Source organism: Bos indicus x Bos taurus, chromosome 3 (genome assembly GCF_003369695.1).
Source record: "Bos indicus x Bos taurus breed Angus x Brahman F1 hybrid chromosome 3, Bos_hybrid_MaternalHap_v2.0, whole genome shotgun sequence".
In the NCBI taxonomy this organism is placed as follows: Eukaryota; Metazoa; Chordata; class Mammalia; order Artiodactyla; family Bovidae; genus Bos; species Bos indicus x Bos taurus.
In genome coordinates, this window is record NC_040078.1 from 99,017,064 (window position 1) to 99,042,657 (window position 25,594).

General features: G+C 36.6%; 1 protein-coding gene across 1 annotated transcript in view; it reads right to left on the minus strand.

The window, feature by feature from the left end:
* Positions 1-4,523: 4,523 nt before the first annotated feature.
* CMPK1 (cytidine/uridine monophosphate kinase 1) overlaps positions 4,524-25,594 on the minus strand; it is a 36,268-nt gene continuing 15,197 nt past the window's right edge. Inside the window, exons 2-6 of the mRNA XM_027537333.1 lie at positions 13,025-13,171; positions 9,051-9,203; positions 7,687-7,763; positions 7,354-7,450; positions 4,524-5,615 (exon numbers count right to left, since the gene is read on the minus strand). Of these exons, the coding sequence (XP_027393134.1) occupies positions 5,574-5,615; positions 7,354-7,450; positions 7,687-7,763; positions 9,051-9,203; positions 13,025-13,171 (516 nt within the window). The 3' untranslated portion in view covers positions 4,524-5,573. The remainder of the gene's footprint in view (positions 5,616-7,353; positions 7,451-7,686; positions 7,764-9,050; positions 9,204-13,024; positions 13,172-25,594) is intronic.

The following is a 25,594-nucleotide window of genomic DNA, read 5'->3' on the forward strand; positions in this document are numbered from 1 at the left end:
GTAATAATGCCTCCTGTTGCATCTATTATTTTAGCAACTGGCCATAATTTGTGTATTATCATATAAAAGAATGATTTAGCTGATGACTATAAAATGGCTGCTTTCTTAAGTCAAAGACACAATCTAAACTCAGAAACATCATGAAATTACTAAAAGTTAAAAGTAAATAGACAGATGGTGTTAAGGGCATCACCTTAACAGCTGAAACCCATTTTCATTAACAAAACACTCATGGAGAGGAGTGGGAATGAGATTTATGATCAGGAAGACTTCTTGACAGATTAAGAATTGGTGGTTGGTAGGAGTGATTATGGGTGGAATAAGTAAGTTCCTACAAAAGCCAACATGTATGAAGTAGTTCAGTTCAGTTCAGTTGCTCAGTTGTGTCTGACTCTCTGTGACCCCATGAACTGCAGCATGCCAGGCCTCCCTGTCCATCACCAACTCCCGGAGTCTACCCAAACCCACGTCCATCGAGTCGGTGATGCCATCCAACCATCTCATCCTCTGTCGTTCCCCTTTCCTCCCGCCCTCAATCTTTCCCAGCATCAGGGTCTTTTCCAATGAGTCAGCTCGTTGCATCAGGTGGCCAAAGTATTGGAGTTTCAGCTTCAGCATCAGTCCTTCCAATGAACACCCAGGATTGATCTCCTTTACGATGGACTGGTTGGATCTCCTTGCAGTTCAAGTGACTCTCAAGAGTCTTCTCCAACACCACAGTTCAAAAGCATCAATTCTTCGGTGCTCAGCTTTCTTCACAGTCCAACACTCACATCCATACATGACCACTGGAAAAACCATAGCTTTGACTAGATTGACCTTTGTTGACAAAGTAATGTCTCTGCTTTTCAATATGCTGTCTAGGTTGGTCATAAGGAGTAAGCATCTTTTAATTTCATGGCTGCAATCACCATCTGCAGTGATTTTGGAGCCCAGAAAAATCAAGTCAGCCACTGTTTCCACTGTTTCCCCATCTATTTGCCATGAAGTGATGGGACCAAATGCCATGATCTTAGTTTTCTGAATGTTGAGCTTTAAGCCAACTTTTTCACTCTCCTCTTTCACTTTCATCAAGAGGCTCTTTAGTTCTTCTTCACTTTTTGCCATAAGGGTGGTGTCATCTGCATATCTGAGGTTATTGATATTTCTCCCAGCACAGGGCTCAATCAACTCCACTTCTCTATACAAATGGTTTTATTCTCCCTACCCTCCCTACCCTAGCCCATCCTATAAATTTGTGAATCCTCCATTAGCACACAGTAACAACGACAGCCTCAAGTCAGCTCCTTCTCTAAAAGGCCCTGAACAGAGGAAGGAATCCAGATACAGTCTCTGCTCAACCATGTTTGATATTGAATATGACAAAGACATTCTGACACAGCATTTGACGCCAGGGGTTTTTTGATACCGTTGTTTTAACTTAGTCATCTTGATGTGGGAATATTGACTCAATCTAAAAGTTAGCCATGAAACTTTAGCATATTCCCCCTCAAATAATGTAAATAATGTGTTCATCTTGACCACCATCCCAGATGAGGACAGGATGATGGTTGTGCTTTTCTGCATATTTTGACAAAGCCATTTTGATGCAGCTCTGTAATGCTCATAGGTACTCTGGCCAAGTTCTGGCAACTGCTTTGGAGCCACTTAAACTAATAAACAACGTAGGGTGAGCCATGCACAACAGCTTTGTGCTTTTCAGCACTAATTGCTGGACCGATTCAATGTCTTTTTCTTCTGGCTCAGGAAGCCCTTGGAGCCAGCTGGCTGTGGGATGGCCAGTTCTACCCGTAGTCCTCAAAGGGTTGCGAGGATTTACCAACTACTAAGGAAACTTATCCAATTCAGGAGTTTTCTTGGAAGTCCATCCTGAGTCCACTGTAGCAATTTTCCCCCCTTAATTTCATAGACGCTGCTACTGAAAGTATATTTCTTCCAGGGAGCCTTTTAAAACTAACTGTATGAGTCTTCCCAAAGCTCACATACATGGCTTTTTTTTTTTGGTTGGTGCGACATGTAGGGTTTTATTTCCTGACCAGGGGTTGAATCCTCACCCGCTGCAGTGGGAACACAGTCTTTAACCTCTGGACCACCAGAAAAGTCCCATACATGGCTTTTTTTGAATTTTACTTTCTCAATTTAAATGTGGTTAATCAACCAAATGAGAATATATCTACTATTTCCACAGTATGCTGCTTAACTGCTTGATTTCACTGTGGAGAAGACAGCTCTTAAAGTTTCTTAGGGTTATCTCCCATTAGTGTTAGGATATAGTAATCTGCTATTCCTCTGGTTGGTGTCAAAAGCCAGTGTTAGGAAGTTGCATGAAGTTACCTCAAAATGTATCACACAAAAAAACACAATTTCCTGTGACTGCAAGAACCTCACCACCTAGAGAAATGCTGATTTATTACCCTTGTCTCCCTCAATAGTACAAAATAATTGAGCACTCTTCTCTTATGCCTGGGTCTTAGGCAAAGTCATAAAAGCCTCTTAAAGAATGAATGAGATGGCAGGGATCCCATAAAAGTTTGAGTCCTGGTGATAGCCTGCAGCTGACATGGCTGACATAGAGCATAGTATAGTAGCCAGAAATTCAACTTACTCCTTCAGCTCTCCCCAGAAGAGGAAAGATGGTGACCTGCAGAACTTAGCTAGGGTTCAGAATTAAAATCACAATCAAAATAGCCACACCTTTTCAAAGGAAAGTAGACTTAAATCCAAGAGAGTATGAAATCAGAGATGAAGAAATAAAGGGATAAGTGATTAAGACGATTTTTGCCTTTTCCTTTGGTGTACAATGAATTAACTTCCTTTCTTTCATTTAAAAAAGTGTTCAGAATTAAGAAGTACTTAATTAAGCTGAAGTATGAAAGCAGGCTATGGAAAACTGCAATAAGCTACATAAGAATGACAAGTTAGCCAACAGAAAACATCTGAAGGTCTATCCGTATCAGAGTCTTAGTTTCATACAGAAAACTCTTGGAAGACAGAGTATAAGTTGTAGCACTATGGCCTGTGCAATTAGTAAATATCTGTAGACGAAGCACCAAACCTTCAAGACGCTGACCTTGTCTGGCCAATACTGTCAGCCACTATTATCTCCAGGGACCACTGGAATGTCAGGCAACCACTTAAATTACATGGACAAAGCTATAGGCCCACAAAAAAACCTGCATCCTGATACATGTTGCTTGCTGCCAATTTCCCCCTCAAAGAGACAGCAATTGATATTGCAGGCCAGTAATGAATTAGGCTACTTGTGCCTCAATCTTGATTACGTCTTGAAAGAACGGGATAAAGTCATGCTTTCTGCTTAATTCAAGACATATAAACATAACACACAGAGCAGAAAATTCTCTTGGATTCTGAACTCTGCTTTTCCTTTGAGGACTCACATGCTAAATATGATACTTCTTGACCTTCAATATGCTTGAGAGAATAGAAATCTGAACCAGCAAAAGGCAAAGGCCATAGCACAAAATTTACTGGGATTACTCACTAAATAATTCATACACATTCAGTATCACTGAATGAAAATAATGTTGGCTAATTTTTTTCAAAAACAGCAAGGATTTCTTTGGGATCCTTAAAGTCAAAAGGTTCTTGATAACTATCTTTAATAAATGGAACGACCAAACTAGTGAAGTCAGATGTATCTCAATCAACTCCTAAACTCAATATTGCTAACATGTTTTCCTACTTGAAAAGCAAAGCTTCATAACTCAGTAATTTAATTACCATGTTTCTAGGTTTTTGTTCTTAAATGCCACAGAAAGATATTTAATGAAGGGAAGCAAAGCACCTAGTCTCAGCAGTCTTCTTAAAAACCTTAGTTTGCTTTCACAATATCAATGTAAATATTTAGATTCCCATCAGATGGGGATTTCTTCACTTATGTGAGTAGGAATGGTCTCAAAAATCTTAAGTCTTTACTCTTGCTTCAGACTACAGATGTCTGAACTACCAATAAAATCCTCAGTATTGGCTAGACTGAATCACTAGATAAGAATTCTTTACAATCTCTTCCAAGAAACCAAGGTAATCTTAACACAGATTTTAGTGGTCAATATGTTACAGTACTTATGGATACTTTGTTTTCTGTGGTATGTTGCAAATTCATCATTAATAAATTTCATAATAGAAATAATAAACCTATTCCAATATAACATTCATAAACTGTCCTCACTATTCCCAATGACTTTAAATATAAAATCTAATTACACAGAGTCTACATTCCTTGCCCAATTTAACCCCATATACCAAATAGTGTTAAGTGCTGAAAATGAGAAATATTTTAATAAATTTCATATTAAGAACTTTGGATACCACTCTGCATTAGTGATGGCAGAAAAAGATAAGGAGAAAACAAAATTTTCAGAGATTTTTAAAGGAAGAATAAACTTAAGAGAAAATTCCTTTGGATTGTATAGCTCTTTAAAAATTCTCTACCTTTTTCTTCAACATGATGCCAAAAAAAAAAAAAAGAATTTACTGAATAAAAGTAGCCAGGAAGGGAATCAAACATTTATAAGATAAATTTATTATTTTTCTGGCCAAAGTGCAATGATTTTTAAATCTTCTTAAACAACTATGAAAAAAAGTATTCAAGACAATAAAATACAAATGGAAAATTTAACCATTAAATTTCTTCTGCTTTGTACTAAACCCTATACTTAATCTAGAAAATAAACAAAAACATTTTGAAGTATTACTAAAACACTAACCGAATCACTTTTATAAATCTAAGTACATGCATTTCAAGGTTCCACTGCTACGGATTTTGTTAAGATCAGTTTAATCATTAATAACATTATATAATAGAGCAAAAGGAACACATGTTGTTAGATGTGATCCCTGACCAATACCCTCAAATTTATATCAGAATAAAGCTGACAATTCCACCAGGCTTTGAACCCCTAGTGCCCCTATCCCAATCCTGGAAGCAAAGACTATGCCCTGTCACACAACTTTGTACAAGCTGTAGTAAAACAAAGTCTAAATTTTCTTACCTTTCTATAGGAAACAGTCAGTTATTTGATAAATACTAAAACACTTCTAAGACTTAATTTTATGAGTTTGTTTACCAAACACATTGTGCAAGAACTGACTACACAAAAAGTTCCTTTGGAATTTGGTCCACAAATTCACTTACGCAGGTTGGAAATTTAAAACCTGCAAGGGAAAGAAGACATGGGGAATCCCTAATTCAAACATATTGCAATTACTACAGGGATATTCACACATACTAAAAAGTTTTGCTCACAAAAGGCACAAACTATATAAGGGATATTCTTTCTGAATAAAAACAAAGAACTACTTAATACCCTTCTTTGTTTTGTGAGCACCATAGCTAAGATGAAGTTAGACTCAAATTCACTGTCTACTCCCGTGACCAAAAAAAAATTCTTTTTAAATTGAAGATAAAAAATTTAATTTGTCTTACTACATACTTTCCAGCCATTAACTGAGATATAATTATGAAACATTAAAATTGCCTTAAAAGGGGGTTGTGACAGCAGCTATCAAAGCAATATTCAAGCATGATTTCAAGGATGCTTTCGGGTTCAGAGTTAGCCTTCTTTGTCAAAAATCTTCACAACTTCATCAAAAACCTAAAATGGAAAAAAGATAATAATTTAAAAAAGCAGATATTGTTAAAACATCATATGGCTAAGTTTCTGTTAAAACAGTAAATTTTATATTAATTTTCAAAATGGATCATTAAAAAACACATAATTTCTTAGTTTCATCTGCTTTACTTTAGACAGTAGTACAATATCATAAACAATACATATAAAATTATGAACATGATGTTTCAATTTTATTAGTGCTTTAGGACAAAACAAACTTCTTAACAGGCTACCAATAACATGATAGAAAGTAAAGTGGCTTATCTTCCTAGTTCTGATTCTAAAACACTATGTCTTCTAATGTATTCAGTTCAGTTCAGTCGCTCAGTCGTGTCCGACTCTTTGCAACCCCATGAATCACAGCATGCCAGGCCTCCCTGTCCATCACCAATTCCCAGAGTTCACTCAAACTCATGTGCATCAAGTCGGTGATGCCATCCAGCCATCTCATCCTCTGTCGTCCCCTTCTCCTCCTGTCCCCAATTCCTCCCAGCATCAGGGTCTTTTCCAATGAGTCAACTCTTCACATGAGGTGGCCAAAGTATTGGAGCTTCAGCTTCAGCATCAGTCCTTCCAATGAACACCCAGGACCGATCTCCTTTAGGATGGACTGGTTGGATCTCCTTGCAGTCCAAGGGACTCTCAAGAGTCTTCTCCAACACCACAGTTCAAAAGCATCAATTCTTCAGCGCTCAGCTTTCTTTACAGTCCAACTGTCACATCCATACATAACCATTGGAAAAACCATAGCCTTGACTAGACGGACCTTTGTTGGCAAAGTAATATCTCTGCTTTTATTACCTCACCTCTATAGGAAGCGGACATGGATAATAAGTCAGAAATGACTATATGATGTAAAGAAAAAAAAAAGGTCCAGGGACTTCCCTGGTGGTCCAGGGGTTAAGAGTCCACCTTTCAATGTAGGTGACATAAGTTTGATCCCTGGTTGGGGAACTAAGATCCCACATGCCACGGGGCAACTAAGCCGTGCGCTGCAGCTACTGAGCCCATGAGCTCCATCTAGAGAGGCCATGTACCACAACTAGAGACGCTGCATGCCCAGTGAAAGATCCTGTGCACAGTAACCAAGACCCAACACAGTTAAAATAAGCAAATTAAAAAAAAAAAAGTCCGGAGGAAGATGATTCAGGGAATCAGAGACACTAGGACTTAAGAGAAACTAGAAATAGTGACTGAACACTGAGGGCTTACAAACCACAGTTCAGAGACCACTGATTCACGAAGGAAGAGACAAGTGTTGAGTTGTGGAAACCCTGCACCTCTGGAGCTACATACTCTAGGATGGAAGTGGTGAAAACAGTTGGGGCGATTCAGCTAGATGATTTCATGTTACAGATTTTTCAAAAATGATCATGGTCCAAATCACAGCTCTGAAGATGCCAATTTTCCAGTGCTCAAAAAAAGAGGTTAGAAATAATAAACCACCTACTTCTTACAAAGAACAAGTCTGAAATTGTAAAACCGACTTTAGATTCTATTCAAAAATATACCTGAAACTAACACAATATTGTAAATCAATAAAACATACATATATCAATTAGAAAAAAAAGAAAAAGCTTAGCATTTCCTTCAGTCTCCAGTGTTCTGAAAAGCAAAATAATCTGTCATAACAGTGTATTTCTTTTTCTCCTGCATACTGCTTCCCTCCCCTCCCAAAATCACATTTTACTTTACTTTTAGGCAGGTTAGGGGTACTCACTTCATCAACAGATTTAGAAGCATCTATTTTCCTGACTTTCCCCATTTCTTCATACAAGTCAATAATTGGCTTTGTTGACTGAAGATAGGTTTGAATTCTGCAAAAGAAGCAAATATTGCAAGGTCCTAAGTATACTTCTCTCCCTGGCTATAGATCAGGGGACAATACAGAATAAAACCCAAATGACACCCTCCCTTATCATCTTTTTAGACAAGCCATTCTCTATTTAAGCGTGACATTTTCTATTTCTGGACCAAAATGCGTTAAGTGTTGAATCTGTTACTCAAGTTTCAAACTGAGGCACAGTGGGTGTGGGTAAAAACTGCAAAGTACCTCTTTTCCAAGCTCTCTCTGTTGTCATCACTTCTACCACTACTCTTTCCCCTCTCAAGACATCGTTCAATACAGATCTAAAAACAGAAATGTATAAAAGTTATTTTTTAAAAGATATTAATTTGGCAGTCTTCTGGCAATCTTTTAAACCTGAAAAGAGAAGAAAGTTTGAAGAGATTACCAACAAAACCCTGCTTTAAACCCAATGTGTCTAATTCATTAATCAACATGCAAAGTTGAAACATGTGGTTCAATTTATATAAACTAGGTTAAATAAGTACAGAGCATAATAAGAATTCATTCATGACTCAGTTTTTCCTGTGTACTTTTTTTTCAAACCGCAATAAAAAGATGATCTCTATGTGTATGGTTCCATCTAGGATATATTATTAACTTATTAGGTATGAATTACATGCCTCAAACTTTGTTCCATTTTTGCTTATTTTCAATAATTCCATAAATATCTAAATACTTGAGTCAACATATTTGCATTTGAATAAAGTATCCCTTGTTCATCGTGAATAAACATTCCTTAGTTATAAAGCTGTGGTAACATTCTAAAAGTAACTTTGAAGAATAAGTGAAAACATATTTTTGGGGGTTGGAAGAAGAGAGTTACGTTTTAAAACAACTCAAAAGCTGCAGCAAGTCCCTCCACCACAAGCACATTTGCAATTCAACCTAAGAAGAGTCAACTTCCTTCAAGGCACTACTGCTGATTCTTATTCTTTCAGGCTGTTGGCATTAATTTAATAAAGTTTATATTACAGCTGTCAAACAGAGTCAGGTCTTTTAATTAAATGATTCCCCCCGCCCCAAAAAAGGATTCCAAGAAATTCATTCAGCTATTCAAAAGTACGTCTGAGTACGTTATTAGAAGTGCCAGAAAGAAAGTCTTCTTTCCTGCTTTTTTCAATATCATTTCACTCTTAAAAGACAAATCAGGCTATCTTAGATGTTTCTTTAAAAAAGAAAGATTTCCCAACTTCCCCAAAATGTGTTTCTTTTCCACTAAGCAACACTCTAAGGCAAGATACTCTCTGAAAATAGTGTCTACTCAAGAAGTAACAGTGCAGCTTCATTACCTAATATTATTATGAGTCAATTCTTAATTCAAAACAAAACAAGCTCTTGTTATTTTGAAAATAAGGCAAATTTTAGGCCCACAAGGTTGCTGATGCCAAACAGCTTTCAATAATTCAACAGTAAGACAATGCTGTTCTGTCCATCCAACTTACCAGTTCAAAAAATACTGTTGCCAATATAAAATGTAAATGTAAGTAAAATAAATCACTTTCTTTTTCTCTAATAGTTGACCATCAGCTGTTTAAATGCCCATGTTGGCAGATGAAGATTTTCATTACCTCATTATTACAGTCAAAAAATAAAACAAAAGATACATCAGCTTTCCCATCCATGGTCTTATTCCAGCCTTGAAGGTTGTCCTGATTTCTTGGAAACCCATCAATCAAGAATTTATTCTTCTGAGCATTGGCTGCCATTGTCTGATCCATTTCCTAAAAAAAAAGGAAGATTTGAATTCAATGCTACATTAACAAAATGCAATTTCTTAAGCAGAGTATGTTTTATTATTATTCTTTATATCGTAAATGTGGAGAGTACACAGGAAAAAAAAATTTAAAGGAAATAACATGTTTGCCTCCAGCCGACAAGAGTTATGGATATGTATCCCTCTCCCATTTTATACACATACACACACAATTTTTTTTCTATAGTTTAAAAATTTTCTATAGTAAGCATTTTTATTTTCATAAAATTATTAACAGCAAGAAAAGAAAAATAAGCATTAATCAATATTCTTGCTCCAGCTACTAGAGACCCATATCTTACTTTCCTTTTCCTCTTCCCAAGTCATTTAGCTATGGTAGGGAGTACACTGCTTCTATAGGTACTCAGATTCTCTGCAGTAATTCAAGTACAACTGCAAAAAACTTTGGACATATAAACTGTTAGCAATGCTATTAGTGTAGGAGTAAATACTTTTTTTTTCATAACTGAAGCTAATTTAAACCTAAATGCCGGACTTCCCTGGTGATCCAGGGGCTAAGGACTCCGAGCTCCCAATGCAGGGGGCCCTGGTTTGATCCCTGGTCAGGGAACTAGATCCCACATGCTGCAACTAAGACCTAGTGCAGTAAAATAAAGAAATATTAAAAAATAAATAAATAAACCTAAATGCCACTGGCTACCCCAAAACACAGGTAGCAAGAGAAACAATACATTCAGAAAGATAGCAAGAATTATTTCACCATCCTCTTCCCAAGTCTGAATTCAGGTAGAATGTGGAAATCTGTGAATGGGAGATACAGATCTTGAGTCTCTAATTCTTTTCACTATCAACCACCATGGGATAAGCACAGATGTATGACTTTGGCAAACTCCAGAGGAGTTTCTATTCTAAAGCAAACCAACAACCAGTTCCCTCAGTGCTCAAACAATCCTGGTTCCTCAAGAAGAACAATGGCTGTCAGGACGTAAATTCCTTTATCTGGGGGTTGGCTTTATCCTAGTATCTAGCATCTCCAATATTCACAAAACTTTCACAGAATGCTTTTGTGTCCCTGCTATAGCATTTCTATCCCAATTATGGTAGTAGAAGATATCTGAAGAGGCACACTGATACTCTACTCACTCAACATACACTCATTCAAGGTCTAACCATCACGGAACATGAAGAGCAAGGTCATGGCCTCTGGAAGGCTTATAGTCCAGTGGTTAACAAATATGTGTAACTCAGTGTGCTAAGTTCTATACTGAGGTATGCAAGGATGCTGTGATAAAACCAAGAAGCCAGCACAAACTACCTGTGGAACCACCAGAAAGAGTTTTACTGAAGTGATGGCAGTGAAGCTGAATTCTGAATAGTAAAATGGCAGGCAGGCAGGGATCAAGGTACTCCAGAATGTGTCAACTGGATGTTAAAGGCTCAGAAATGAGGAAGCATAACAGCTTTGATGAATCTGAAATAAGCTGGTAGAGGTGAACCTTAGGATGCATGTAGAGAGTGGCAGGAGATATGACTAGAAAGTTGTTTTTTCAGTCACTAAATCATGTCGACTCCATGAGACCCCATGGCCTGTAGCACACCAGGCCTCCCTCTCCCTCACTATTTCAAGTTTTCCCAAGTTCATGTCCACTGAACTGGTGATGCCATCCAACCATCTCTTCCTCTGCTGCCCTCTTCTCCTTTTGCCTTCAATCTTTTCCAGCATCAGGGTCTTTTCCAACGAGTCGACTGTTTGCATCATGTGGCCAGACTATTGGAGTTTCAGCTTCAGCATCAGTTCTTACAATGAGTATTCAGAGTTGATTTCCCTTAGGATTGACTGGTTTGATCTCCTTGCAGTCCAAGGGACTCTCAAAGAGTCTTCTCCAGCATCACAATTTGAAAGCATCAATTCTTTCGTGTTCAGCCTTCTTTATGGTCCAACTCTCACATCCATATATGATTACTGGAAAAACCATAGCTTTGACTATATGGACCTATGTTGGCAAAGTGATGTCTTTGCTTTTTAATACGGTGTCTAGATTTGTCATAGCCTTCCTTCCAAGAAGCAAGCTAGACTAGAAAGTGGGTAGGGCCAAAATTAATGAAGAACTTGTACCACACTAAGCTTTTGGTTTTTATTCTGCAAACAATACAGGACCACTGAGAGATTTTAAGCAGTAGGAGAACATGTTCCCATCACCTTTAAAAAAAAAAACCTCTGACCACACCATAAAGGATGAATAAAGGGACAAAGATGGATCAAGGGCAAAAGACTAATGATAAGGCTCTAGTGATAGTCCAAGTAAGAAAAAGAGAAGATTTGAATTAAGATGATAGTAGCAATAAAGAAAAAATGCTAAATAGAAGAGGGTAAAGAGAAAGATAATTGAAAGGATCTACTCACTGAACAGATTTGGGAAAGTGAGGAAAAGGTAGAAATAAAGGATGGATCCCAGATTGCTGGCCTGCGCAGCTGGGTAGATGGTATTAACCAGGATACGAAATAAAGGGTGATCACATTTTAGATGATACAGTCAGCCTTTGGCATGATGATTTTGAGACACTTGTTGAGACAGTCAGATGGATGCCTAATAGTTAGAAACATAGGTCTGGTTCAGAAAAAAAAGATATGTGCTAGAGTTACAGATTTTGGCATCATTAGCACAGTGAAAACCTTGGGCATGGATAACACCATCCAGCAAGAAATGTATAAAATAAGAGGCGCACGCAGGATGAAACCTGAGAAGCATCATGGTTTGCAGAAGACTTATTAAAGGAGACTTAAGAAATAGCAGTCACTGAAGGAGGAAGAGAATCAAGAGACATTGTGTCACAGAGAACAAGGAGGAACAAGTTTCAAAAAGACAGTAAGTTAAAAGAAAAATGACTGAAAATATCCCCTAGATTTGATAAGAGAAGATCACTGGTAACATCAGAATAGTTTAGGTGAAAAGGGAAATAGAATCTTGGTGCCAAGAGCTGAAGAGCAGAAACGGAAAAAGTAAAAAATATAGATTACTCTTTCACAACTAGGTATAAAAGTGGAGAAAGGGCATTACATTCAGAGGATAAGGAGAGAGGATTTTGTTAGTCTGAATGGTAGCAGGTTACTCTAATCTCTGAGACAAGAGGTAAGAATGTGTGTGAATGAGCCACTCTTCAAGTTTCTCTGGTTCCAGTCAGAAGCTCATACATCTCTTTTCCATCAACTTTCAACTATTTCTTGCTGTTCCCACTTATCCATTTCTCCTTCACATTTCTTGTACGTGAAAATGCCTATTAATGATTATAATCTTGAGAATCTTTAGTGGAGAGTCATGTAGACCCAAGGTATCTGGTTTTCAGATGGGACCTATTTTAGTCTGATAGCTGTTAGTCTCAGCATTTCGCACTGAAGATGGGGATGAATATACCAGAAAAGGAAACATCATGACTGAGAGAATGGCAATAGTGGGAGGGAGGGACAGGGGGAAGGAAGAAAGGAAGGAAGGAAACAGAAAAGAGAAAGGAGGAGGGGGAGAAGAGGAGGAGAAAAGGAAGAAGAAACAGAAACAGGAGGATGGACTGTCTGCACACTGGGAAGGGTCAAGTGCACACAAATGAATGTTGAGTTGTAGCTGATCCTAGACCAAGGCAGAGAATGCTTCCTTCTGTCCAACTGCTTCCCAGGCGAAAGTGGAATTTCCAGTTCTGCCATTCTTGAATACCATGACCACCCTCCACAAGCAAGAAATTCAATACTCTAATTTTTCCATTACTCAAAGAAAGGGAAGATTTAATTTCTCATTTCCTTGTTGGTTTAAATTGGTTGGCATTCACACTTCTTACCCTCCTTAACAAACTGATGGTTATCTCAACTGGCACAATCTTTCCATCTTTAATGTACTTTTCAATGAGTTCACCATACTGTGAATCTGGGTTTTTCCTTTCATCACGGAGAAGTTCTCCTGCAGAAAGGTGTGTGTAGCCATATTTCTGAAAGAAAAAACACATAGAAAAAAATAAAAATACATTCAACCCAGTGATAGGACTATTGCTTTTTTCCCTTCAGGGAAATGTCTATATTCTAATTTTTCTACAACGAACAAGCTTTGCTTATATAATAAAATAAATAATAAGGAAAAATTTTAGAGAGATTTCATACAATCCCATTTGCTTAAAAAATATCCTTAACCTACATAGGGCATGGTAGCTATAATGTTCAAAATCATGCAATCATCCCAAAATTTATATAACTATTTAAGGATTAATACTCATTATATACCTTCACAAATACAAAGTTTAAATGTAATCAAGAATATTCAAAGAAAGGCCTAAAAAAATCTATATAATTCAAGGCAAAGCCCCCCCCCCACCCAAATCTTACGCCAGTTGGCTGTACCCACCTTCTGTAAAATCTTTCCTTTCCTTCCTTAAATTCAACACATCTAAATTGAACTTGTCAGCACTTACACAAACCCCATTCTTCTGCTTTGTTCCCTTTCTCAGTAAATAGTGCAAGTCCTACCCCCGCCACAAAATTAGCTTTCCTGACCACTCTGGAGAGTGGACACACAATTAAATAGTCTTAGAATATCACTGTCTCTCCATCTAGATCAGTATTTTCCTTATCATTCTCAAAGTCCATTTCCTACCTCTCTAGGTGTGACTAGAGAGGTCTCATCTGTAAAATGGGAATACAGATACCTATTTTACAATTTAGTAGTGATGATTAAATAAGATAATGTATGTAAAATGCCTACCAAAGAGCCTGATATATAGTAGGAGATAAAAGCCAACAATTATCTCCTTGCCATCATGAAGATACTTAAATAATTTGGAAACATTTTTGTACTGTATATACACACCATCTTATATTATTATATATATGTTTGTATGCATGTATATGTATTCACTTTAGAGGTTCAGATAGAAAGACCAATAAAAGGACTTAAGAGTGATAATAGATATGAATATATTGCAAAAGGTCAGTAGTACATTAGTAGTATGGCTAGTAGTATGACTGTGATGACTGTATTACTGAGGTTTACAAATGATGTATTAGGTCAGGGTATAGGTTAATAGTTGAACTATTACATAAAACGATATAGTGTTATTCTGCCACTTCTGCATGGTTAGAAAGTGAAACCAATACAGATCTGAGAGACAATTACTGAAAAGCTTCTTCCCCCACATGAACTTGCATGTTTTCTTTTATTAAATCAAAAGAGCTATAAAATCTATTTTTAAAATCTATTTTTACTCTCAAATATCAGGATATTGAGATCTATATTCAATGTTCAGTTACAACAGTCATCACATCCCAAACTCTTAGAACTCCCTAAATGAGTTTTTATCTCATCCATATTAAATGTACAGTAAACATTTGATAAATTTTATCTTTAATTTCAATGTTAAGATTTGAGACAGTTCACACTCCCACCATTCTCCTTCCAAAATAGAATGTCTCAATCATACATTTTACAAAAAAAATAACTCTCTCAATTATTCATGCTATAGTGAGTTTTCTCTCTGTGTTTTTCTCTTTTTTTGGACTGCAGAAGCCAAACATTCTTTACCCCTTTTCCATTTCCAAAAATTGCTGGCTAAACTTGCTCTTGTTTACTAAAAGTAAGCTAACAATAAGGTAGTCAGCAAAGGAAAACAAACTCTAAATAGTTTATTTGCTGACTAAAATTGGATATAAAGTTTGATGAGAGTAAATAAAACCACAGCATTGCTCATGTCTCTCTTAGGCATATAGCTCGTTGCAATAGAAGAAATGATCCAAAGTGTATTCAGTTGTTGTAACAGGCTTTTAAAAACACTCCCATCATTTACAGAAAATGGAAATACAAAAGTACCTAATTATTTAAACTGTTATTTTAAAATTATCTTCACACCACACCATTTTAAAATGCCGATTTTTTATCACCAAGTATAAGCTATACCAAGTATACTTTTGAAAAACGAGTATGGAAAAGACTATTGAGAAAAATGAGATGTGACCTACTTTGCCATTTACTATGTACAAATTTCAGAAAGCATTTTGCAACTACTGTCCACAAAACTTTATAGCAGCTTCATTTCCCACTGCTTACTTTGGCTCCTACTTGGAAGTCTCTGCTTGCCGGATGCTTTCATCTGGTCTAGAGATTATAGCATATGGTTATATTGAATAAATGCAGAGACAAACAGGACTACCCGATGGCAAACACTCAGTGAAACACCACCGATACAGACTGCTCTGTACAGACTGCTTGGATGGAGGAACACCACATACATTTAGAAACCCAGCTAGTAGTTTAGAAATTAGTATACACACTTTTTGTTTCCTAACACTGAAGAGCTCAAATTTGCAAGCTTATATTACATTACAATGGGTTTTGGCATGTCACTTTTTAAAAAGAGAGACTAGCTGTACATTGTATAAGTGTACAAATAATGTTTTTTTAAAAATTACATAAAGAACAACCTTATTGGCAAAGTTCAAGGAGACAAGGAATTTAAATAAATATAATCATGTCAAATCTGTATATATATCTTTCTATTTCTCATCTACATTCATTTATAAAAACTATTCTATCTACCAGTTACTTTTTTATACTATATTTTTCTTAAGGATTTTGCTGAAGCTTTCCTCTTACCACAGAGTTTCTACAACAAAAAAGCAACTATCACTTACACACTAGTTATTATGGTATCTAATAATAGGTAGACTTTAAACAGCATGTTTTCAAAGCATTCTGCTGTCATTAAGTAGTCACTGATGCCAATTTTGAGGAAAGCAAGAATGGCTGTTTCTCAAGTTTAATCAAAACGTTTTCACATTCTCTGAAATTTCCTAGTAATTAAAATCTAGTAGGTTACTAATTATAGCCTTAAAAGCAACATTCAAACCACAGCAGGTTATAAATACTATAAACTATAATAACTGCAATTACAAGCTACCGTTCAGCTAAAAATAGTTTTCTAGTGACAAATGTATAAACAATTCATTTATTAGAGTAATCATCAAAATTTTTACTTTCGTTTTCTCCTTTAAGATGTTGAGAAACAACTCAATGACTTCTACAAATCAGGCACTAAGATTAGGAGAGAGGAAAAAAGCACTACTCAACAAGTACAGAATAGCGCCCTATGTTACTACAACTAGACAAATGTTGACAACTTCATAGTATCAAATTTCAAATTATCTCAATAACTTCTCTTTCCATCTTTCTAAATTCAGGTAATGTCATTCTACGTGAATAGAAATAACAAGAAAAACAATCAAGACCAAAACCAAAGGGAAAAAAAACAAGTTCAAGGTACAAATGATGCATAAATGGCAAGTCCTTGGGGCAGGAAGAAATCCAGATGCCAGGCAATTCCTCTTGTGAGTATGGCAATTAGAAAGTAGAAGGAACGCAGCAGAGATAGCAGATACAGATATATTTTTAAAGCAACCAAGTGAGTTAAAACTGTTGGTGTCCTTTAAACAGCTGACACATGTATGAAGCATCTAAGTTTACTTTGCACTCCCTGTAAGATTCCTGAACTTTCAAAATCTAGTTCTGATTCTGTACTGTCAACAATGCACCTTCAGCATAACGCCTAGAAATGCTACCTGGGGCCATTCAGACTCATCGGTTTGGCACTTGTTGCAAACAATAGCTTTAGAGCTTAGGGCATCCCAGCAACATTTCATGTAAGGCTGTCATTTACTTCAAAGGCTTTTCCAATAGAACTTCTTCCAATTGCTGAAATGTATGACTAGCAGTTTTCAGTAACTTTATCTGCCAGTCTTGGAGAACTTTCTTTTGACTGTAAGAACTGCTATACAGTGCCCAGATGCTTAAAACTGGTCAACTGTTTAGGGCTCCTTCCAGTTTTACCCAGAGAGGGTTAAAAAAAGTATTTTTCTTATCATCACCATTATATGGAGGTTAGGAAAGAGAAAAAGAGGTGTGGATAGAGAGAGAGAAAGGGAAGGGGTAGAAAAGAGGAAGGAAGGAGGGATGAAAGGAAGGAAAGAAGACAGAGCGACTATCCAGTGGGAGAAAGGCTAAAAAGAATATCTGATTCAAATTGCCAGTGGATTTCCAATCTCATTTTTAGTTCGCCCTCACTGTATTTCCAAATATGTACATCACATTTGACAATGCCTATTTAATTACAAATCGGCATATTAACTACAAACTATGAAAGTTATAAACCAAGCTAAATCTTTTCTTAGGCAAAATCTTTAGCAGACAGACTCCAAATTAACATGAAGCATATTTCTTTCTCTAATTAAAGAGTGATATTTTAAAAGCTTACATCCTGCAAAAGAGAAAAGAGGAGGGATATAACCCATTCAACTGTAGACAATTAAAGCACTATTTCATTTTCCTCAATGTTTGCTACTCATGTAAGAAAACCTTAATTCAGGCAATACGTGGAACTTATTTTAAATCCACAAGTATTTACTGAGTCTCTACAAAGTGCCAGGCAAAAACGCTAATTTGGGGAGATATTTAGGTTATACTCACAAAGGATGTAATAGTGATTTACATGTTTAAAGTGAGTTGAACTCTACTATTAATTAATAGAGTCAATTTTTCATATTTGCATTAACTTTCCCCAAGGAATTCAGTCTCTACCAGCACTGTCTGCTTGGGGAATGATAAGAAGGTTAGTAGGTTGGTGCAAATGTAATTGCGACTTTGAACTGTGACTTTTAAATCATTATAACTAGGCTTAAATATCTTTATTAATCAAAATAGGAACCATTACAATCAACACAATCTTGCCAATGAGAAATGTTTATTCCTGTAGCATAAAAATCCATGCTTAGGGATTCGAAGAACTCTTGGAAAGCATTTTCTGTCTCCTGCTGGTTGTGGAAGCATTTTCCCTGCAAAATGTTGTTGAAATGCTTGATGTAGCAGTAGTCAGTTGGCAAGAGGTCAGGGGAATACGGTGGATGATGCAAAACTTCGTAGTGCAATTCATTCAACTTCTGAAGCGTTGGCTGTGCAACGTGCACTCAGGCACTGTTGTGGAGAAGAACTGGGCCCTTTCTGTTGACTAATGCCAGCTGCAGGCACTGCAGTTTTCGGTGCATGTCATCGATTTGCTGAGCATACTTCTCATATGTAATGGTTTTGCCAGGATTCAGAAACCCGTAGTAGATCAGTCAGGCAGCAGACCATCAAACAGTGACTATGACCCTTTTTTGGTGCAAGTTTGGCTGTGAGAAGTGCTTTGGAGCTGTTTGCCAGTCCAACCACTGAGCTGGTCATCGCTGGTTGTTGAATAAAATCCACTTTTCATTGCACAGCACAACCCGATTGAGAAATGGTTCATTGTTGCTGCACAGAGTAAGAGAAGACTTCAAAGAACACTTCAAAATGACGATTTTTTTGATTTGCAGTCAGCTCATGAGGCACCCACTTACCAGGTTTTTTCACCTTTCCAATCTGTTTCAAATACCAAATGATTGTAGAATGGTCGACGTTGAGTTCTTCAGTAATTTCTTGTGTAGTTTTAAGAGGATCAGCTTCAATGATGGCTCTCAATTGGTCGCTGTCAACTTTTGATGGCCAGCCACTGTGCTCCTCATCTTCAAGGCTCTCGTCTCTTTGTGAAACTTCTTGAACCACCACTGTACTATATGTTCATTATCAGTTCCTGCGCCAAATGCGTTGTTGATGTTGTGAGTTGTCTCCACTGCTTTACGACCCACTTTGAACTCAAATAAGAAAATCATTCAAATTTGCTTTTTGTTTAACATCATTTCCCTAGTCTAAAATAAATATAAAACAAGTAATAAGTCATTAGCAAAGAAATATGCATTTAAATGATGTATAACATAACCACATTTAAGAATGTATTTCAGTATCAAAAAGCAAACTTCAAAAATGCAAAAACCACAATTACTTTTGTACCAATCTAACAGAACAATAAAGAAAACTTAAAGAATGGTTGATTTAGAAGCTATGGAACAGACTGCTCTTTCATTTGTGTAGGCCTCAATACTCCTCTAACATTTTGCAGGCAGCTTCTCAGAACACTGAGGACTTTGGCATCTGATTTACATACCAAACGGCCCCTACAGCAACTGTGAATTGGAATTTTCACATTCCAATTTCATTCTAGTTGGTCATTTCCAGTATTTTTATTTAAGTCATTTCAGCCATTAATTAATTAATGGCTTAATCCACAGTCCCTATATCAGAAAGGGATGGAAAACAGTCGAAGATGAAGGAAGGTGAGGCCCAGAAACCTCCAGTGGTTCCAGGAGATTAGGGGTAATATTTTGAAAATTTCCAACATTAATGGATAGGCACAGAGGTCTTATTAATCTTAACCATTTATCTTATTAACTAAATGATCAATTCTTAAAGTCACTGCAGAGCCTACAAACAACACACTCACATCAGCACAACACAAATATTGTTGCAGGTGGTCTAAGAGCCTAGAATTCAGGAAATTTATTTAACTTTTCTTAGATCTCAGTTTCTTCATTTCTAAAATAGAAATAATATCTATACTACCAGAAATCATACCTATACTGTACTACACAATCAGCCACAGCCAAACATCATTGTCAGCTGTTAAAATCAGAAGCGTCTCCTGAAGAACACACTCCTAAAAATGTGGTCTACACTACTAGATTCAAGACCTACCATGAGAGTACTCAGATCAGGGAAGAGTTATAGTAATTTGTATAGGCTATTCTTGGAGCAAACTCCAAGATAACCAATAACCAGTGGCTAAACTACAAATTACATACCAATAAAGGTGCAAAGTCAAAGAGTAACTACAGAATAAGAAAAGTATGATACATGAATCCAATTCACTATGCAAATATCCTCAAACACACAGACTCCAAAAACTGGCATCATAGATGTATTTAAGTACACTAAAAACTTATGAGAACCTACAACAATGTGTTTATCTTGTTTACTTTCTTCTTATAAACAAACAGGTCAATAGCCTTCCAATCAACTAGCGATGGCTAATTAGAAGATGTACATTTTAAAAGATCCTATTCAAGTCAACTTACCTCAGTTTAAAAAATCCTACACAGTACTAAACAGTACTAAAAACTTAAATTTAGGGATACTAATATGTAAGAATTATATGGAGAAACTAGAAACACTTAAAATCAGTATCATAAAAAGAAGGCATAGATAATGGATAGAAAGATTCAATACAGTAGATATATAAATTTTCCACAAATTAATCTATAAATTGATAGCAACCTCAATCAAAATTCAACTGGGATTATTTATTTTTTAATGAAACTTGATGAGTTGATTCTCAAGTTTAATAGAAGGGGTAAATGTGAGATCATGACCAAATTCAAAAATATTAACAAACACAAATGTGAACTTGTCCTACCAGGTGACATAAAATATTATAAAGCTATAGTAATTAAAGCAGTATGAAAAAAAATTTTTTTAATTTTAAATGGACATGAATTTAAAATAAATAAATAAAACAGTATGATACTGGTCTAAAAATAGACAAACATAACAATGAAACTCAACAGAGTCCAAAAACAGACCTAAGTATAAATGGGAATTCAATAAATGATAGTTATTATCTAAAGATCAACAGAGAAAAGATGAACTATTTAATAAATGATACTATGCAACTGGCTACCATCTGAAAAAAAAATTAGATTCTTGCACATCATACGCAAAACTAAATTTCAGGTAAATTAAAGTTCTAAAACAACACAATACAAGCAAAACAAAACAACAACAAAACCCAATCACAGGACAGTACCAGGGGGAAATAAGATTGTGAGAAAGACACTCCAAAATAAGAATCAAAACGGCATGTTTGACCATATAAATAATAAAAACTTCTGAACAAAGAAAGACAACATAGATATAACTAAATGACAAGCAACAGACTGGGAGAAAATACTTTCACCATACAAAGGTGACAGGGTAATATACACTGTATATAAAGACGTCCTACTAACAAAGAAAAATGCTCAATACAAAAGTGGGCAAAGGATAAGAACAAACAATTCAAAGAAAAGGAGAGAATAGATGCTCAACCTTACCGGTAATCACGAAAATGCAAATTAAAGCAATTTCATTTTTCACACATCAGATTGGTTAAAATAAAAAGATGTATCTGGCTATGGCAAGGACCAGGGTATAAACTGCCTAAGCAATTTTAGAGGGCAATTCGGTAGTGAAACAAAATTTAAGTCTGTATACCCTTTGGCTCAGTGATGCCATTTCTAGGAGTTGAGCTACTGAAACAGTTGTGCATGTGCATAAAGACACATGTACATGGCAGTTTATGTTAGCATCATTTGTAAACAGAAAATCTAAATGCCCACAAATATATGAATAGTTAAATAGATTATTGTATATATTATGAATAGAGTAGAGCTATCTACATGTGCTGATATGGAAAGCTATCCAAGATATACTGTTAAGCCAAGAAATGCATGGCACGGAACAAAAGGCAATATTTGTGCATGCATTTTTATCTGTGTATAAATATATCAAAAAAGGACCAGAAAGCCACACATAAAAATGCTGATAGGTGATTACATAAGGAGAATAAGGAAGCTAAGGTTAATTACAGAACTTTCAGTTTTTACTTTATGTACTTTCAAACTGTTTGAATCTCAAAGTACATGTATACATATAAACTTTAAAATTTTTTAATTTAAAAAAGGTTATATTCTATCTACACGTCTCTAAAGGGCAAATATCACAAAGTAAGACTGATGATTTAAGTGTTTTATTAATACCAGATCCTAAGAGAACAGCAAAATAAATAGCCTAACATTAGGAATAAATATTTCTACATAAAAAGTTATCCAATTCCATGAAAAAAGAAAAACAGTACCTGCACAATCACAAACTTATTTAGAATTTAAAACTAAATCACTGTTGAGAATAGCAGCAAAAATCAATTCAAATGTTTGGATAAAAATTTCCTTGGAAAGTGATCCATTCCTCAAACAAAGGAGAAACAAAGTATAATATAGCAACACAGAAACACACTGCATGGGCATGAAGTCAAGAGTTATAGAAGGAGACAGAAAACAGTCCAGTTTTATAGCCTAGAAACAGATGGAAATTTAGAGACACACTGAGTTGAGGATCCAAAAGGCACAGCAGCAGAATTTTAAAAGGAAACATATTTCAGTGAAGCCTTACACTAGGCACTTGAGTTCAAAATTATAAGCAGGATGTTCTGGAAATGACACCGCCATGGCAGACAATGTAACCACACTACTTCTAGTCTCCAAAATGACCCCTTGGCACATTTTCAGAACTTTACTGTGCCAACCTCTCTCAACTGTTTTTTCTTTTTTTTTTAAGAAAGAGAAAATTAATCTAGCTTAGACAACAAAGAATCATCTTCATTTTTAGTTCATCAACCTGTGCTAATAGGAGGTGTGAAGAAAATCAATATTTAGCTTCAAAAAGTAGTACGTTTTTAAAAAAACTTTGGTATAAAATTTACCTTTATGATTACATTTTTCTTAATCGAAAATTAAAGTCAGTCTACGAATACATATTTTTGATGGTATAGCTATCAAATTCTAGCCCGGCCTGGGATTTAACATTGACTACAGACAAATTAAAAGACGCTTACTCCTTGGAAGGAGAGTTACGACCAACCTAGATAGCATATTAAAAAGCAGAGACATTACTTTGCCAACAAAGGTCCGTCTAGTCAAGGCTATGGTTTTTCCAGTGGTCATGTATGGATGTGAGAGTTGCACTGTGAAGAAAGCTGAGTGCAGAAGAATTGATGCTTTTGAACTGTGGTGTTGGAGAAGACTCTTGAGAGTCCCTTGGACTGCAAGGAGATCTAACCAGCCCATTCTAAAGGAGATCAGCCCTGGGTGTTCTTTGGAAGGAGTGATGCTAAAGCTGAAACTCCAATACTTTGGCCACCTCATGCGAAGAGTTGACTTATTGGAAAAGACTCTGATGCTGGGAGGGATTGGGGGCAGGAGGAGAAGGGGATGACAGAGGATGAGATGGCTGGATGGCATCACCGCCTCGATGGACCTGAGTTTGAGTAAACTCCGGGAGTTGGTGATGGACAGGGAAGCCTGGCGTGCTGCAGTTCATGGGGTCGCAAAGAGTTGGACACGACTGAGTGACTGAACTGAACTAAACAGACAACTATACCCATTTATATAATGTAGACCAGAATATAAGGGATTCTTGTTTCTTGATGAGAATCTGACTTTCTCACATGCAGGAAATGTCCTAGTAAGTGATAAGCTTATGGGTAATTTTTATGGAAAACTTTCTTCCCTGATGTAACTACACAACAGGAAGAATGCTGGAAACCACTGTGAAAAATGGACAACCTCTCCCATCTCTCTAGTCTGACTTGGTGAAAGTTGCTCAGTTGTGCCCGACTCTTTGAGACCCCATGGACTATACAGTCCATGGAATTCTCAGGCCAGAACACTGGAGTGGGTAGTGGTTTAGTCGCTAAGTCATGTCCGACTCTTATGACCCCATGAGCCATAGCCTGCCTTTCCCTTCTCCAGAGCATCTTCCCAACCCAGGGATGGAACCAGGTCTCCCACAATGCAGGCGGATTCTTCTGCAGCTGAGCCACAAGGGAAGCCCAAGAATACTGGAGTGGGTAGCCTATCCCTTCTCCAGCGGATCTTCCCAACCCAGGAATTGAATGCAGGGGTCTCTGGCATTGCAGGCAGATTTTTTACCAACTGAGGTTAGACCCAATTATGCCCTGGAATCAGTCAAGGAAGTAACACAAATCTATTACTCCCACTCTTCCTTTCCGCCTACACTATCCCCTCTCTCTTCCACCCTCAACTCTCAGTCTCAGGCACAATACAGACACTCACCAATTATACCTCTTTTACAGTTTTGGCCTCACTATCAATCTTTTAATCTCTGCTCCATAGGCAATAGAAAGCATACTGTATGTTCTAAAGTGCAAGATATCAGACTTCATCAAAGTTAAAATTTCTGTGCTTTCAAGGGCACTACCACGAAAATGAAAATATGACCCACAGGATAGAAAAAAACATTTATAAATAATATATCTGGATAAGGGACTTATACCAAAAATATATTTTTAAAACTTTACAATTTAGTAATAAAAACCACCCAGCTTTAAAAGTTACAAAAGACAGTTTTTAAAATGCAATATTCTGCAGGGAAGAAAAAGGACAAATGATCCAAACAGACATTTCTCCAAAGAAGATAAAGAAATGGCCAATAAGTATGGGAAAGTTGCTCAACATCATCAGTCATCAGGGAAATGCAAATCAAAACCATAATGAGACACCAATTCACACCCATTAGGATGGCTATTTATTTATTTTCCTTATGCCTTGATTCAAGCAATTTATTCATGTGAATTTCCTCTCCCTATGTGGTCACTGTAGAAATTTCATTTCGGATGGCTATTTAAAAAAAAAAAGGCCATGTGAGACATGAAAGATGCTCACAGCATTAAGGCATTAGGGAAATGCAAGTCCAAACCACAATAAGATACCACTGTACACCTACTGGAGTGGTGATAATCAATCAAACAAATATAACATGATAAGTGTTGGTGAAGATAAAGAAACCACACATCATTGGTAGGAAGGAAAAACGGCACAGCTGCTGGGGAAAATAGTTTGGCAGTTCCTCAAACAAGTTAAACAGAATTATATGATCCGACAATTCCACTCCTAGCTATATAACCAAACGACTGAAACAGACGCTTGCATGTCAGTGTTCACTGCAGCACGACTCAAAATAGTGCAAAGGTGCAAGCGCTCATCCAACGACAGATGAATGGATAAACAATACGTAATATACATATACAGTGAACCATCATACAGCCATAAAAAGGAATGGATGAAACTTAAAAACATTATGCTAAGTGAAATAAGCTGTATTAAAAAAAAAAAAACAAACAGGGGGGAACAAATACTGTATGATTCTACTCACACAACGTACCAAAAACAGGCAAATTCAGAGGAAAAATTAGACTAGAAGTTACTAGCGGCTAGGGGAAGGGATGAATGGGAAATTATTGCCTAAAGGTAGAGTCTTTGGTGTGAAGAGAAAGTTTTAGAAATCGTGGTGATGGTTGCACAACATTATAAATGCAATTTATACCACTGAATTACACACTTAAAGTGGTTGAAATAGCAAATTTCATGATATATTTTGTGTGTGTGCTTAGTTGCTCAGTGGTGTCTGACTCTTTGCGAACCCATAGACTATAGCCCAGCCAGGCTCCGCTGTCCATGGGGATTCTCCAGGCACGGATACTGGAGTGGGTTGCCATGCCCTTCTCCAGGCCAATCTTCCCAACCCAGAGACTGAACCCAGATCTTCGGTATTTCAGGCAGATTCTTAACCATCTGAGCCATCAGGGAAACCGTTGATATATTTTATCACAATTTAAAAAAAATTAGTA